Source organism: Sus scrofa, chromosome 14 (genome assembly GCF_054392235.1).
Source record: "Sus scrofa isolate SSC_HxYL_T2T_F1_AM1 chromosome 14, Sscrofa_HxYL_maternal_Yorkshire_Landrace_v2.0, whole genome shotgun sequence".
Classification (NCBI taxonomy): domain Eukaryota; kingdom Metazoa; phylum Chordata; class Mammalia; order Artiodactyla; family Suidae; genus Sus; species Sus scrofa.
The window spans coordinates 121225218-121241931 of NC_139396.1; the positions used below are offsets into that span (position 1 = coordinate 121225218).

Sequence of the window (16714 nt, forward strand, 5' to 3'; positions counted from 1 at the left end):
GTCTGCCATACGTATTTTGCCAGCAGTAAATCTTTGGAGGGCAGGAAGAAACCAATGAAAGTGGTTCCCTTATATTTGGATGGTTACTTACAAAGATCATTTTTAAGATTTTCCAAACTGATTTGCTTACAATCCACCACCATTTGTTCCATCTTTTAGAAAGAAAAAAGGGTTCATTTGTCTACACCTCTCATTAGAAAATGATTTCCCAGGTGTAACTACTAATTTATTAAACATTCTATTGAATACTGACAATTTTTATAACACTCATTGAAACATATAGATGGATAATCCAGTACTTTTTGAAGTCATAGCATTCTTAAAACCAGAGTAGACAGAGCTCAACAAATAAAACACAGACACTTTGACATGAGAAACAAAGTCTTCTCCAAAGGAGTTCTCCCACCAACCCAACGCCCTTTTTCACATTCTCCACCAATATCAGTTTTCCCCACTTGGTTTGGCTCCAGTGAGCCACTCCCAGAACAGCCACAAATACAGACTTAATCCATGTTTTATGTTAACAGATCAGATCAGCTTCTATGGTGTTCTTTTATGCTCAAGTGAATAACTACAGTAGCTATGATATAGGGACCTGGTCTTACTTTTAATATACAAACTGTAGATATGGAACTTCATCAGTTGGAAGAGATGGCAGCTCCCAAGGAAACAGATTTCTGTGGGGTTTGTGGGATTTTCTGTGGGTTTTGTGGGGCAGCTCCCAAGAAAACAGGGGGTGTTTGCACCCTTGTAGAGGGTGGGGTGCAGAAGGGTCATCAGTGAGCAATACAATGGCTGCCTCGGCACACTGTAAATCAATTACACTTCAATAAATAAAAAAAAAAGTACAGAATTTCAGGCCAGCTAAACTTCAATGGGAGGCACGGAGGGTGGTGGAAAAGAATTCAAACTCTTGAGTCATAAGAAATACCTTTTAAAATATTACCATCAGTTTTCACATAATATATCTTTCTGGGGTCAACTACTTTCAGAAACACCTGCTCTTTTAGGCCTCTGCACTTTTATCCTAAATAGTGTGGTATCACCAAGAAAAAGAATCTCTACCCATTGAAGTCCCGATTAATTTTCTAGCAATTACCTTGCACAGAAACAGCCTCTAGAGTACTATTTCATCAAAAACTGTTCCAGGCTCACTCTAATACAATATAGCATATTTCAGTCTTACATAAATGGATTTAAGTATTATTATTCATTTAATTATTATTTTCAAACTTATGTTTTTTAAATAAAAGTTGATTTTTTTTCCTAAACTGCTAAAGCTTTTTATACACATTCAAAAGCATGGCTCAGTTTTTGGAAATTTACTTTGCAGCCTGGGAGCTCCTAGTTAACCTGGATAATTTTAACTGCAATTAGCACTTTCAGGCAATCGATGTCAGATTGTCATACCTCAATTCTTTGGAATATTAGACTGGGTCTTTCACAAAACCCACAAATAACTTTCAAAACACCTTTTTCCAAATCATCTAGAGTCTCTTTACCTCTAAATCAGAGTAACCAACATAGATGATATACAAGATGTGACTTGAAGATTACTAATTTTACAATGCCTCCTCAGAATTTATACACTGCATTGAATAATGTTCTCCTTTAAAATAGCCACCTTTTTGACACTTATACATTCATCCTGAATGCGATCTCACTAAGTGTCAGGGCCAGGCACTAATACTTTGCTGGGTCTGAGAGTAAGCCTTAATGAAAATTCTATGACTGAACAGATGTGTGAGTGAGTGAATGAATAAGTAATAAACAGATTGATGAACTTAGAGCCTCTTCTCTGAAGACTCCCTCCGAGCCAATACCACGGTCATTTTAGCATCTGCACTAATAGCAAAACTTTGTGAGCTTGAAGTGAATTTGGTTAGTGAAAACAGTCAAAAGTCACTTAGAACAAGACTTGGGAACGTGAGACACAATTCAGTGGGATAAGGGCACTTAGAGAAACACAGGCATAATCAAAACATTACAAGTCTGACTTTTGCATAATTGGGCTCTGAAGGCAATTCCAGAAATGCTTTGAGCAGCAACAAAACTCTGGATTAGGCATATCAACTCCAGGGTGAGTGCTTTGAAAGGCTATGCTCGTATAGAAAAACCGGCATGCTAATTTCCATAGTAATTTTCTCTAATGGGCTTCTACCATTATGGTCAGTGTTTATATAATACTTTTTAAATGTGACTTACACGAGTCTTAAATCTGTGATTACTCCCTTTCTTCCATCTGCAAAATGAAGGCTCAAACTAGATGACCTCTTTACAATTTTCAGTGCTAACATTCCATAACTCTATAAATAAATACTTTAAATATTGTTCATACATCTTCAACCACTCTTACAACATTTCAGAGGTTTCATATTGAGGGGAACTGTCTCTTTAAACAGCCGCAGGGCCTCAAGGGAAATCATGCTTTAGTAAGCAGACCATGAGGTAAAAGCTACTAGAGCAAGTAAATGGGACACACATCTCCCTCCCTCTCTCCATCCCTCTTGCTCTCTCTCTCTCTCTCTCTCTCTCTCTCTCTCTCTCTCTCTCACACACACACACACACACACCTGCCTGTCCCATTAGCAGTAAAGGATCTGTCCCCAAACAAGGACAATTATTGAAGTTATCATAATAGGTTACCTTCGCATGAAATCAGTCATATAAATCATACAGAGTACAGTTGCTCGTTAAATGATTGGCCAACTTTTCACAAAGCAGTTACAACTTCAAAAGTGGAGGAGGTGCTTTCAAATGAAACTATGACAGCAGCCTTGAGTAAGTCCTGCTTCCGGCTGTGTCCAAAGTATCTTATTCTGTAGATTCCAGGCTGGGCACTATCTGGAATGTGCCATTGTATCGTTGTATTGCTATAGCCCAGCAATCCTTTGTGCCAATAGAAACTGTAGGTAGGAAGCAAACAAACAAGCAAACCCAATTTTACTCTTAAAAATGCATGACTAGAAAAATGTATGATTACTCATTAAATGAGTAGGAAGGGCGTGCCTACCATAAGCAAGGCACTATTCTAGATCTTGAGAGTATAGCAATGAACAAAACGGGGATACTTTTCAGAAGCAGACCTCTAAGAAACAGCCATTTGTAGAAATATCTTTCCTTGTTCTACCTTTCTAACTTCCTAAATTCTACCCATCCCAGGTAGCCTTACCTGATATTCAGAATATAGGATGTCTTCTACTTTAGAACTACTAGAGCATCCTTTTAGCCCTTGCCATCCTCTGCTTCAACTTGATACTTCTTTTTGCATCTAGATTCATTTGTTCAAAATATTTATTTAATGGGCTCATGTGCCAGACTTTATGCTAAAGGTTCCAATAATACAGTAATGAGGGAGAAAGACATGGTCCAATGTTTCATGGAGCTTATGTTCTACTAGGGCAAGGATAGGAAAAAAGCAATAATCAAGTAAACCAAAAAATAATTTTAAAAGTGATTAAGTGAAATGAAGAAAATAAGACAGAAGCAGCCCTAAGGAGATGTCATTTAAACAGAAAGACATTCTAGGAAGAAGGAACAGAGAATGTGAACTTATCTGAAGCGGAAATGAACTTGAAGCAGCCAAGGAACAGAAGTCAGGTGAGTAGGATCAGGACAGAGTGTACTGTAAAGAGTGGCTGAGATGATGGAACAACTGGAATCAGATCTACATTGTCCTTATAGATGTTGGAAGGAGGTTGAGCTACTCTTCTAGATACAGTGAGATACAATGGGTTAATTGACTGATATCCTCAATTACGAATTGGTGTGGAAGGGTTTGGGCAGGAAGGGTGTGCTCAGCACTCTACATGTTTCCTCAGTGACAGGCCCACCGCTCTCAATAAATACTTGGTGATACTGCTGCTGACAAACAAGGCTGAAGCCCATAGATTTCCTCGGTGTTGACTGCTACTACAATCATGGGCCTTTGAAAATACATCGTCCTTTTTTAATGATCAACATGACCTTATTTTTACGATAAATATGTACGTATTACTTTTTTAAAGATTACTTACACCCTAGAGTCCTAAAGATCAGAGGAAAAAATATGCCCATATTTTTGTATGGCTATCAAATGGGCCACAATGTGGTCGAATTTCTATGTTCAGTTAACCATGGGAACAAAACCAACATATAAATAATACTTAGTTTGGGGTGATTTGAATTAGACACAAATTGCCAAAAATGTGCCCATTTTCATGCTACCATCCTGTGGTGTGAAATGTACAGATATATTTTATTTCAGACATACTTGTTTTTTTTTTTTTTTTTTTTGTCTTTTTGCCATTTCTCAGGTCGCTCCTGTGGCATATGGAGGTTCCCAGGCTAGGGGTCGAATCGGAGCTGCAGCCACCAGCCTATGCCAGAGCCACAGCAACGTGGGATCCAAGCCACGTCTGCAACCTACACCACAGCTCACAACAATGTCAGATCCTTAACCCACTGAGCAAGGCCAGGAATCAAACCTGGAACCTCATGGTTCCTAGTCAGATTCTTTAACCACTGTGCCATGACAGGAACTCCCCAGATATACTTTCAAATTTTCAAATTATCTGTATAGTTTAGGTATGTGATCACAAAAGGCACAGAGCTATATTTCTCTGAGGGAACTCCACAAGCGTAGTCCTTCCTTACTTGGGTCAGGAAGAATTAAACACCCAAGCTTCTTATGTTTTAGTAATGGAAATGAAGAATCATTGACCATATACAAATAAGCAACACATGTTAGGTATAGACTCATTATTTTCCCAGAAGGAAAGTCAGACTCTACAGAGCCATCTCAACACCTTCATGCAGACCTGCTTTCAACCACTCTGCAGGAGGGCTAGCCAGCTTTTAGGGGTAATGTCTGTGACCATGGAAAAAGACAAAACTAACAGATGTTTATAAGGGAGGTCATAACCTCATTAGGCCCTAATCTTATAGAAGCACCCACTACACTGTTTGATAGAAAAGTTCGATGAAAATGAAATCTAATAAATCAACTACATGTGGTCAGAAGGCCTCTTGGGAATTTGATATATCATTAATAACATGTACTGAACCAGTCTTCCCATTTTTCTTTTCTGCACTACTAACCAACTCTTTCCAGGGTTTGAAAGACAGAATATTCAATAGACATGCTCACCGAGTCTCCCAGGAGGCATCATTGTGCACTATCTGCCATGTTGCTGAAGTGGCCTCATATTTCTCCACAGTGAGGAAGGTCTGGTGGGTCTGCAGTACAATTAATATAACTGATCAGACACTGCACAGTCACAGAAGAAACCTGTATGTACATACTCCATACACTCCTTGTTGACCAAATGCTTACTTCCCAAAGCCTGGTGTGATATGTATTAGAATTTTATCCATATTCTTAGGTGTTCCTCTTAACATTCTATGCAATGCCTTCAGAATGTTAATTAACCATGGTCTATTAAAAACCATGACTTTTCTTTAGAAAACTGAATGAAGGATAATTTTAAAGTTAATAGCAAAATTCAGAAATTAGGACCAAAAAAAACTGAAATAAAACTTGAGATTTAGCAAAGGCATAAGTCAACCTTTCCAAGACATTTTTCAAAAGTGACATTGTTTTTATGGAGGGGTAACTTACATTCAAAAGCGCAAACTTTCAGTGTTCAGCTTGATGAATTTTTATGTGTACTATCAAAATCAATGTTCTGAAATATAGAGCACTCAAGAAAGTTTTCCCATCTTCTCCCAAAGAAAACACCCTTCCTATGAAGACACTGAAATTCTATATTCTCCTACGTGAGTTAGTTTTGCCTGTTCTTGAATTTCACATAAATAGTATCATATAATACGTAATTTTGTTTCTGGCTTTTTTCATCTTTTAAGCATAATACTTTTTTTATTGTCACATAGTATCCCATTGACCATATCACAATTTACTTATTTATTCTATTATTGATGGACATGGGTTGTTTTTTTTTTTTCCATTTAGGGCTATTGATAATAAAGCTATGATAAAATTATTGCACAGGTTTTCTTTTTGTAGGTCATAAACACTTATTTCTGTTTAGTATATGCCATATTTCATTGGCTTTAGCCTGGGGAGCCTTTTCATGATATGTTTATCGATCAATATTCCAAGACTTTTTCTAGTCACTTCATGATTTAGGAGGGAAAACTGGAGTTTCCTTATCTTTCCAGTTCCAGGTAAATAAATTATTAGTAAATATATCTGCTCAAGTGAAAGAATGGAAAAGGATGCATAAATCTTGCTACTCCTGGGGTGCTAAAAGCAACCCTTATATTTTTGTGGATTGCTAGAAACCACATCATTAAACAGATTTTATTTTCCCAGTGGAAATAAAATTTTCCACATCGGTTTATAGCAATTTGTTTTAAACCAAGAATTCAGCTTAAAATAAAGCACAGATTTAAATAATATGACAAATTAAAAGATACAAGGGCCATAAATCTCCAATTTTCCTTAAAAATATTTCGACTATGGCACTTAAGGACAGGACTTGTGTCTAATTCACCTTTATCCATCACAGCCCTTAACACCTGTCATTTACAGGTGTTTAAACGAACTCTAACTGAACAGAACACTCATGTATAGCTGGGCCATGAGATTATTTTTCTCTTCTTTAATTACTCAAATGATGGATTATACTCAATAAAGAAGTCTTCATATCCATAGTGACTTGCAAAGAAAACTGTTTGTGGCCATTTAGGACAGAGTTACACTGGGACAGGCCTTCAATGCACTAGGATAGAAGGTAGGTTCTAGTGTATCAATCTCAATGACAGATCAGAGAAAAAGGCTAGGATGCTAAATGTGCGAACTATGTAACTGTCCTCTTCCTGCCCCCGACCTTTATCTCTTCCAGAAATACAGTTAGTTAATACAAGTAACTTAATCTCTCAGGACCTCAGTTTGTTTATCTATAAAACAGAGACAATAAAACATAACTCACTGGGTAATGGGGAGGATTAAATTAAAGTCACATGATTATGTATGTAAAGCACTTAGTCCAGTACCTGCAAATAGTAAGCATTTAATCAATAGTGGTGAGGATGTGATGATTATGAATCATAAAACATACTAGAAATTTTTTATGCCAAGTCCCAAGACATTCTTAGAAATGAATTGTATCATTATAACACTTTAAGCATTTTAGTCCACTGTTTCTCCCGTGGCAATAACAATGATAGTAATTCTCCACCCTGAGGAAGTCAAACGACGGCTAATCCTACAGTCTTGCTCAACACTTTAATATCTTTAGAAAATAATGTTGTAAACATGTAAATATTCTGGCATGCTTAACTGTCTAGAGAAATTATTTCAAACAGGTGCATGTTGACTACCCAAGCAGTAGAAAATGTTTCCCCAATATTATATTTGACAATGTCATATTGCCCCGATTTTTATCACAGTGATAATCATATTTTAATGAACAGAAATAGGAAGGTCCATTTGGAAGGAAGGTATTTTGGATTATAAGTGACAATGGGGCTCTGGGAAGAATGCATTCTCTGACAGAGTGAAAAATCTGACCTTGAAATCACTTTCATAGACCCACTTTCTTTTTCCTCTATATACTTCTTTGTTGTTCGAAGTTTTACAACTAGACTGTGTCTAGTTATTGCTTGTATAGTTATAAGAACATTCCAAGGGAGTTAGGAATAAAATTATTTTGTTTAATCATAGGTATCTTACATATACTTCAACATATATATCTATATAGACATATTATATGTCATATATATTTTGTCATATACACACCTATATATGACAAAAAAAGTATGAAATGATATGCAACAAACTGTTAACAGTGATTACTTCTGGAGTTCCCCTTATGGCTCAGCAGAAACGAATCTGACTAGTAACCATGAGATTGCAGGTTTGATCCCTGGCCTCGCTCAGTGGGTTAAGGATTCAGCGTTGCCGTGAGCTGTAGTGTAGGCTGCAGATGTGGCTCAGATCCTGCATTGATGTGGCTGTGGCATAGGCTGGCAGCTACAGTTTGGATTCCACCCCTAGGCTGGGAACCTCCATATGCCATGGGTGCAGCCCTAAAAAGCAAAACAAGCAAACAAACACAACGAAAACAAACAATGATTACTTCTGAAAATTTTTATGAAAAGAGAAGTACTTTCACATTCTATTTTAAGCACTTCTGTACTATCTGTTTTTACAAGGGATGTATATTTCTTATGTCATTTTTCAAGATTAACCAATAAACATGCTATCAGCGCCAGCAGCAGAGAGTAGGGAAATGGCCAGGGCAAGAAAGAGTAACGCTCAGGGGCTAGGGCTCCAAGCCAGCAGAGCATCCATCCTGGGATCTATGATCATTCCACAAGAGTAGAGGCAGGACCAGCATGACAAGTCCTAGAGAAAGGAGGAGAGGAGCCAAAGAGGGGTCGGATGGAGCTGAAAATACACGTCACTCATGCCCTTTGATTATTTTACCACATTCAGTAGCGTTTTAAAATTGGAATACATAAATGGGATTGTATTCAAATCTTTATCACCTCAAGGGACAATGCCATTCTCTATGCATTGTGTTATACATGGTCCTAAGAAGAGCCCAGTTAAATGTTTCCTGTGGGCCTTCTGACCAGACTCAACTCTATGTTAACTGTTCCCACTGAAAATTTTCTCGTACCCACAAAATAAGACGAAAAGCAGGCTGGACCATTTTATCCTTATGTTGTTAACCTCTATAGGGATACTCAAGTGAATAAAAGGTTAAAAAGGCTAAATTTGTAAAAAGAATAATTGGTGCTTACCAGGATTTCTGCTGAATTCTTCGGGTTAGCACCTACAAATACAACTTCAACAACTTCTCCCTGAAAATAAAATCTTATTTTATGAGTTCTAATAAAAGCATTTTTGGCAGAGTTACTGTTGTGGCACAGTGGAAACGAATCTGACTGGTACCCATGAGGATGCGTGTTCAATCCCTGGCCCTGCTCCATAGGTCAGGGATCCGGCATTGCCATGAGCTGTGGTATAGTTCAGACACGGCTCAGATCCCGCAATGCTGTGGCTGTGGCATAGGCCAGCAGCTGCAACTCCAATTCATCCCTAGCCTGGGAATGTCCATACGCCATGGGTGTGGTCCTAAAAGACAAAAAAAAAAAAAGTATTTTCGCCATGCTCCTAGTTGGACCACTATTCATGAAATGTTCTAGGAGTCTGGGTACGTGTAGAGATTCTAGTCCATTTATTCAAATGAGTTATCTTCTGAGACTATTATAGAAAATACCCTTGTAATACTGGACACCTGAGTTTTTGCCAACAAATTACTTCAGAGTTTTTGGTCAGTGAATTTGATTTTGTTAGATTCAGCTATAATGACTATTTAAAGATATAGTTCAGATTGGAGATAGCACATTAAAATGGCTTCTTCGGTCTTCAATATTTTCATCCACCTCCCTCTCACAAATATTCAGGAGATGGACTGAATTAAATAAGAACAGCTGAAACCTTCCATGGATGATATATACACACACTTACATTTACATGTAAAAGATACAAGATGGATTAACAGAGTGTGCGTCTACCTTCCCACTTGAAACAACTGAAAAAAACTGGACAAATATGTATTAAAGAATTGTTTTAGTTCTATGTGTGAGAGTGTGTGTGTGTGTGTGTGTGTGTGTGTGTGGCCATACACTGGGTTTTCCTTGTCCAGTCACCTGGGTCTGTGGACACTTATGTCGTTTGCCTGTCTTGGCTGTTGCAAATGGTGCTGAAATGAACATGGATGTGTATATTTTTTTTGAGATACTCATTTCATGTCCCTGGATTGTGTGCCCCAAAGTAGTATTGCTGAATTGTGGTGGTTTTGCTTTTAAGTTTTTGAGGAATATTCATGCTGTTTTTCATTGTGGCTGTACCAATTTGCTATCATCAACTGAACTTAAAATTGTATTGTTTGATTGTTTCTTTGTTTGAATATTTATATCCCATCTTGTCTCAATAAAATTTTAAGAGGAAATATCAAAAAAGAATGGTTTTAAAGACAATAGGCGTGGAAACAGTGATCCTTGAGTCACAGAAAATGAAAAAGATGAGCCCTACAATTGTCCCAGCTTAATACCTTCAGAGAGTTTCAGTCCACAGCACAAGGATTCATAATTCAAGCAAAGCCACATAAGTTGGGTATAAATGTGGAGGTCCAGGAAGACCAAATAGTCCTAAGTTCACAGAGTAGAGCAACAGAAAAGAAAGAACTGTGGAGAGAAGAGTTACAGAGAAAGAGAACTCTGGAGATTTGCAGAAGGCTCCCTTCAACTCATATGCAATAAGGAAACTACCTGAAGTTAGGAAAATAATTGTTGTAAAGTATTAGAGAGAGGAGTTTCCACAATGGCTCAGCAAAAACAAATTTGACTAGAATCTATAAGGAGGCAGGATCAATCTCCGGCCTCACTCAGTTGGTTAAGGATCTGGTGTTGGTGTGAGCCGTGGTGTAGGTCGGCAGATGAGGCGCAGATCCCGAGTTGCTGTGGCTGTGGCATAGGCCAGCGGTTATAGCTCCAATTTGACCCCTAGCCTAGGAACTTCCATATGCTGCAGATGCAGCCCTAAAAAGACAAACAAAGAAAAGAAAGAAAAGAAGGAAAAGAAAGAAAGAAAGAAAGAAAGAAAGAAAGAAAGAAAGAAAGAAAGAAAGAAAGGAAGGAAGAAAGAGGAGAATTAGAGAGAAAATCTCAGGTTCATAGAGAATTATGAAACGTTCCTGTTCCCACCAGCCAGAATGGGAAACCTCATAATTCAAAACAGTTCTACCTCAAGTGTATAGTGGAGTGATTTTCCCAAGAATGAAAGTGGCTCTGGTCCTGCATAAAAGTTCACTAAGTCTCCAAAAGATCAATCTCTTTCCAAGTAACTTAACAACACCATGAAACAGAGCTCAAAAATATTTATGGGAAAAGAAAAACATCTAGCATCTAACAAAATAAAATTAGTGATGTCTGACATCTAAATTATCAGGTGTACAAAGGAAAGAAAAGCACTTCTCATAGTGAGAAAACTCCCAATCGAAAGTGACCCATGAATGAATTAGGTGATAGAATTAATAGACAAGGTCACTGAAATAGTTCTTAGAACTATTCTGTATGTTCAAAAAGCTAGCAGAAAAAGTGAACATTATAAGTAGACATGTGGAAGATTTTTATTTAAAAAAAAGACTTAATCCAAACCTCTAGAGATAAAAACTACAGGATCTATAAAGAAAATACATTAGATGGAATTATCAAATTAGATGTTGCAGAAGAAAATATTACTCAATTTGAAGTCATAGGAATAAAAACCATACAAAATTAAGAAGAAAAGGGAAAAGACTGAGAAAAATGAATGTAGCAGCAGTGAGCTGTGAAAAAACCTCAAGCTGCTAATATATGGGTATTTGGAGTTCCAAAAATATAGAAAAGAGGAAGAAATGCAGACAAAATAATGAACAAATAAGGGCCAAATTTTTTTCCAAATTTGCTAAAATTATAAGGCCACAAATTCAAGATGTTCAATGAACCCTAAGCACAAGGAACATAAAGAAAATGACATCGGGGAGCCTTAAAATTAAATTGCTTGAAACTAGAAATAAAGATAAAAATTCTAAAAGCAGTAAGAGGGGAAAAAAGACACATTACACAGAGAAGAACACATATAAGGATGACAGCAAATTTTCTTCATTAAAAACAAGGCAAACCAGAAAAAAATAGAGAAACATCTTAAGGACCTAAAAGACAAAAACAGCTAAGAATTCCATAAATAGTAAAAATATTCTTTAAAAAAGGAAGTAAAATAAACACTTTTTAAATGTATAAAAGAAGAAAAAAAGATTAAAGGAAGTCCTTGGAGCAAACAGAAAATGACAATAGATGGAAATTTTGACCTACAAAAAGAAGTGAAGGGCCCTAGAAATTGCTAATGTGTGAATAAATACATTCTTATTATTTAAATCTCTTTTAAAAACAATCTACTGTTTAAAGTAAAAAAAGATCAATGGTGGGATCCATAAATTATATAAAAGTAAAATATATGGCAAGAAACAAAGACCAGATAAATGGAATAACACCAATTTTCAGAATGCTCAAAGAAAAAGGAAAAAAAAAAAAAAAAAAAACAGAAGGCATAAATTATCAGTTCCAGGAAGAAAACAGTGACATCAATACAGATTCCATAGATATTTAAAAGATAATAAGGAAAAACTGCCAATGCCTTCCTGCCCACAAATTCAAATAACTTAGGTAAATGAAAGGGACAAATTACTTGAGATATAGAAACTACTAAAGATCACTCAAGAAAAAATAAATGGCCTTAATAATCAAAACTTACCAAATTGTACAATTTAAATATGTAGTTTATTGCATGTCAACTGTACATCAATAAAAATATTGTTTTACTAACAAACTAACAAACAATCTTCCTATGACTTACCATGGTACAGAAGACATTTTACAAGTAAGTTCCCACCTGCTGTTCCACCTTGTCTTCCATAGTCTATACACCTACAGATGGTAATAGGTCCTAATGGGCTTGCAAATTCCTACTCATCCTCCAAGACTCAGTTCACATTAAAAATATTTTTAATAAAAATATCCCATGGATTCAGAATTGATGATGACTCTCTAAACAGAGATAATGTTGCTCAATTATTTACTTTACTGTTAAATTCCCTGAATGACTATCATCAGTTTATTTTTTTTCCTTTTCTTCATTTTTACCAGTGAGATTACCAAATTATCCCATCTTACCAATGCTTAGCAAAATGTTTCAACAACAGCAATCAATTAGAATTTTCTGCAAAAATCACTAAATCCTTCATAAAGAGCAATCATCCCTGAAGCCAATATCACAGTTCATCTGAAAAATAAAATTTATGTCTGGTATCTGGTTAGCCAAAATGTCCTAATCCTTAGAAGTGTTCTTGTCCTTTATTTTTTCCCCATGGGCACAATGTCCTATTCACTCACACTCATGTTAATAATGAGAGACAACCCCCCTACAGATAAAACATGCCACTTCAAACGGGAGTGGTCTACAACAGGCACTTCTGACATGACAGAGTGAGGAGGTCAGTATGTCTTCTCCCTCAAAAGCAACTAGATATATAGACAAAACTGTCAAAAATAATCACTTTAGCACTTCAAATATCAACAAAAACTGAAAAATCTTTGTCCATGAAAACTCCTAAACTTAGGGTACATATAGTACAAGCCTTTGATCTTCCCATCAGGACCATTCTCATCCTCTGTGTTACTGTAGTTCCCTATTCAAGCAGAGTAGGGATGGCTGAGAAATCAACAATTTTTCTGCCACTGCAGAAAAGAATTCATTTGATTCAAAACATAGCCATTTAAAGTTGTAATCCCAGTGGAAGCAAATATGGAGGGATAGTGGCTAGAGTAGTGAACTTGTTGGTGCTTTAATAGTTTTGGGGGAGGTAAGATAATAATCACAGTCTTAATAAGCTCTTTTCCTATTTCAGACTGACCAGAAGCTGTGAGCTTACATACAAAAGAATAGAGCAGGCCCAAGTCACTCATATATCCCTAGTCAGTGAAATCTGGGTGTAGGTGCAGAGGAGATATAAGAGAGCCCAAGAGAAACGGAAATCTGGGGAAAACTGAAAAATGGTCTGAAGTTTGAATGCATACCCCAGACCACACATTTCTATCAGTAGAGATGGAAATCCTTATTCCTTGAGGCATCTAAGCACAAATTTTGACCAATATTCAGCTAAACATTAAGTTCTATAATTACAGAAGGAACACAAGAGCCAAATTTAAAATTAAAAATTTTTTAAAACTAAGCAAAAATATTAGTAGCCACATATTGCAAGAGAGACAGACTTTACTAATTAGTCAAGTTTTAAATAAACATCAAAGAAAATAATAAAAACTCTGGAGGAGGGAGACAAAGCTAGAATCCAGAGTTGCTGCAATAGTGGAAACTAATTCAACTAGGAACCATGAGGTTGTGGGTTCAATCCCTGGCCTCACTCAGTGAGTTAAGGATCCAGCATTGCTGTAAACTGTGGTGTAGGTCACAGACCCAGCTCAGATCCCATGTTTCTGTGGCTGTGGTGTAGACCGGCGGCTATAGATCTGATTTGACCCCTAGCCTAGGAACCTCCATATGCCGTGGGTGTGGCCCTAAAAAAAAAAAAAAAAAAAAAAAAGCAGAGGTGCTGCAATATACCAAAAACTATGCAGTAACCAAGAACAATTACAACAAAAATGAGATGCGCGTACAAGAAAGTATCACAGATACTAAGGGGAAAAAGCAATCAAAACTGCCTCTTCATGTCCCCAGATGTGGACCTAGATGTGATGTAGACTTCAAAGCAGCTGTTATAAAAATGTTCTAAGAACTTATACAGATCATTTTGAAAGAACTAAAGGAAAGGATAGTGATAATGATTTAACAGAGAACTTCAGTGAAGAGAATTTTCTCTAGAGTTGAACTTAAAAACTGAAATAAAAAATTCACTAGAGGGGCTTAATAGCAAATGTTAGATGCAGAATAAAGGATAAGTGAGCTAGAATTTACCAATATAAATTATCCTATATGAAAAATAGAGTAAAAAATATATATTGATGTAAAATTAACAGCCTCAGAAATATGCGGGACAATATCAAGTATATTGACATTCACAACACAGAAAACCTCAAATTAGAAGAAAAGTAGAAAACAAAAAAAAATTTTTGAAAAAATAATGGCTTAAAAATTCCCAGATTTTGGAGTTCCCATTGTGGCTCAGTGGTAACAAACCCAGCTAGTATCCATGAGGTTGCCAGTTCAATCCCTGGCCTTACTCAGTGGGCTAAGGATCCAGCATTGCTGTGAGCTGTGGTATAGATTGCAGATGTGGCTTGGATCTGGCATTGCTGTGGCTGTGGTGTAGGCCTGCAGCTATAGCTCCAATTCACTCCCTGGCCTGAGAACTTCCATATGCTGCAGGTGCAGCCCTAAATTAAAAAAAACACAACAAAACAAAACAAAACCAAAAAAAAGGGTTAGGGTTAGGGTTAGGGATTCAATGAATATTACCTAAAGTGATTTACATTTAGATATATTATAGCACACTGGTGGTAGAAAATCTTGAAAGCAGCAAGGGAAAAATGGCTCATTTCTACAATAAAATTAACAATTGACTTTTCATTAGAAAGTGAAGGACCTAAGTAGCAAGAGGATAACAAATTTGAAGAGATAAAAGAAAAATGTTTTCAATCAAGAATGCAGCAAAATTATTTTTCAAAAATAAAATAAATCTACTCCAGATAAACAAGGGCTGAGAGAATTTGTTGTTAGCATAACCATCTTATAAGAAATACTAAAAATCCTTCAGGCTGAGAGAAAATCATCCTAGATGGTAATTCAAATTCTTAAAAAAGAAAGAGCACCAGAACTGATAAATATGGAGATAAAAAATTCTGTAAATTTGCTTTTTCATATCTTTTTTAATGTCTTTAAAAGAAATAAGATTGTATAAAACAAGAATTATAATACTGCATTACATTTATATATAGATGCAATATGTGATAATTTTAATATCATAAAAGATAGGAAAGGAAGAAATATATTGGAAAAATATTTTTTATATTTTTTGGAATTAAGTTGGTATTATATTAAAGTAGGCTGTTATTAGTTAAGATGCACATTACAAGCTTGTGACATGATAGATAGATAGATAGATAGATAGATAGATAGATAGATAGATAGATAGATAATCTACCTATGTGTGTTATGTCTCCATTTCCTGGCACACAGCTCCTAAAACCCTGAAATCTCTAAGGTGTGTCTTTTTGTGTGCTAATAAGATGACTGGTGGCTGGACTCTTCAGGATAACCTTAAGATGCGGGCTAGTTCTCAGGGGAACAAACCATGTGACTAGAGGTTAGAACTTTCGACTCCAACCCTCTGATCTCCAGAGGAGGAAGGAAATGAAGGTTGAGTTAACTACCAATGTCCAATGATTTAGTCAATCATGCCTCCATAAAAATCCCTCAAGTTCAAGGTTTGGAGAGCTTCCAGGATGGTGAATACATGGACATTCTGGGAAGGTGGCATCCTGGAGGGGGCATGGGAATTCTGCAATCCTTCCCCCATAACTTGTCCTATGCATCTTTTCCATTGATTTTTCCTGACTTGTATTTTGTTATAATATTCTGTTAACCTAGTAAGTAAATTATTTTCCTAAATTCTGTGATCTGTTCTAGAAAATTAAGTCTGAGGAGGGGGTCATGTGAATCTCCAGTTTATAGCCAGGCTATTAGAAGCACAGGTGACAACTTGGATTTTCCATTGGTGTCTGAAATATATGTATATGGGGAATGGGGGGAGCATGCAGTATTGTGGGAAATGCCTTTAACCTATGGGGTCTGTACCAACTCCATGTAAATAGCATCAGAATTGAAGGGAACTACAGGACATCAAACTGGTGAATCACTGGGTGGGGAAAAACTTCACACATCTGGCTAGCACAAGTATTCAGAGTGGAATGCTGAGAGAAGAAGCAGAGTTCTTTTTCAAGTCCCTAAAATAATTACTAGAAAAATAGCTAAAAATATACATAGTTTAAAAAAAAGAGAGAGAGGAGTTCCCGTCGTGGCGCAGTGGTTAACGAATCCGACTAGGAACCATGAGGTTGCGGGTTCGGTCCCTGCCCTTGCTCAGTGGGTTAACGATCCGGCGTTGCCGTGAGCTGTGGTGTAGGTTGCAGACGCGGCTCGGATCCC

At 36.7% G+C, this 16714-nt stretch overlaps 1 protein-coding gene across 4 annotated transcripts in view; it reads right to left on the reverse strand.

Moving 5' to 3' along the window:
* Positions 1-204: 204 nt before the first annotated feature.
* ASAH2 (N-acylsphingosine amidohydrolase 2) overlaps positions 205-16714 on the reverse strand; it is a 115130-nt gene continuing 98620 nt past the window's right edge. For all 4 annotated transcript variants that reach the window (XM_084996691.1, XM_005671250.4, XM_084996690.1 and 1 more), the window contains 3 exons: positions 8752-8811; positions 5129-5217; positions 205-2906 (listed from right to left, as the gene is read on the reverse strand). In XM_084996691.1, coding sequence (XP_084852817.1) covers positions 2714-2906; positions 5129-5217; positions 8752-8811 — 342 coding nt within the window. In that variant the 3' untranslated portion in view covers positions 205-2713. The remainder of the gene's footprint in view (positions 2907-5128; positions 5218-8751; positions 8812-16714) is intronic.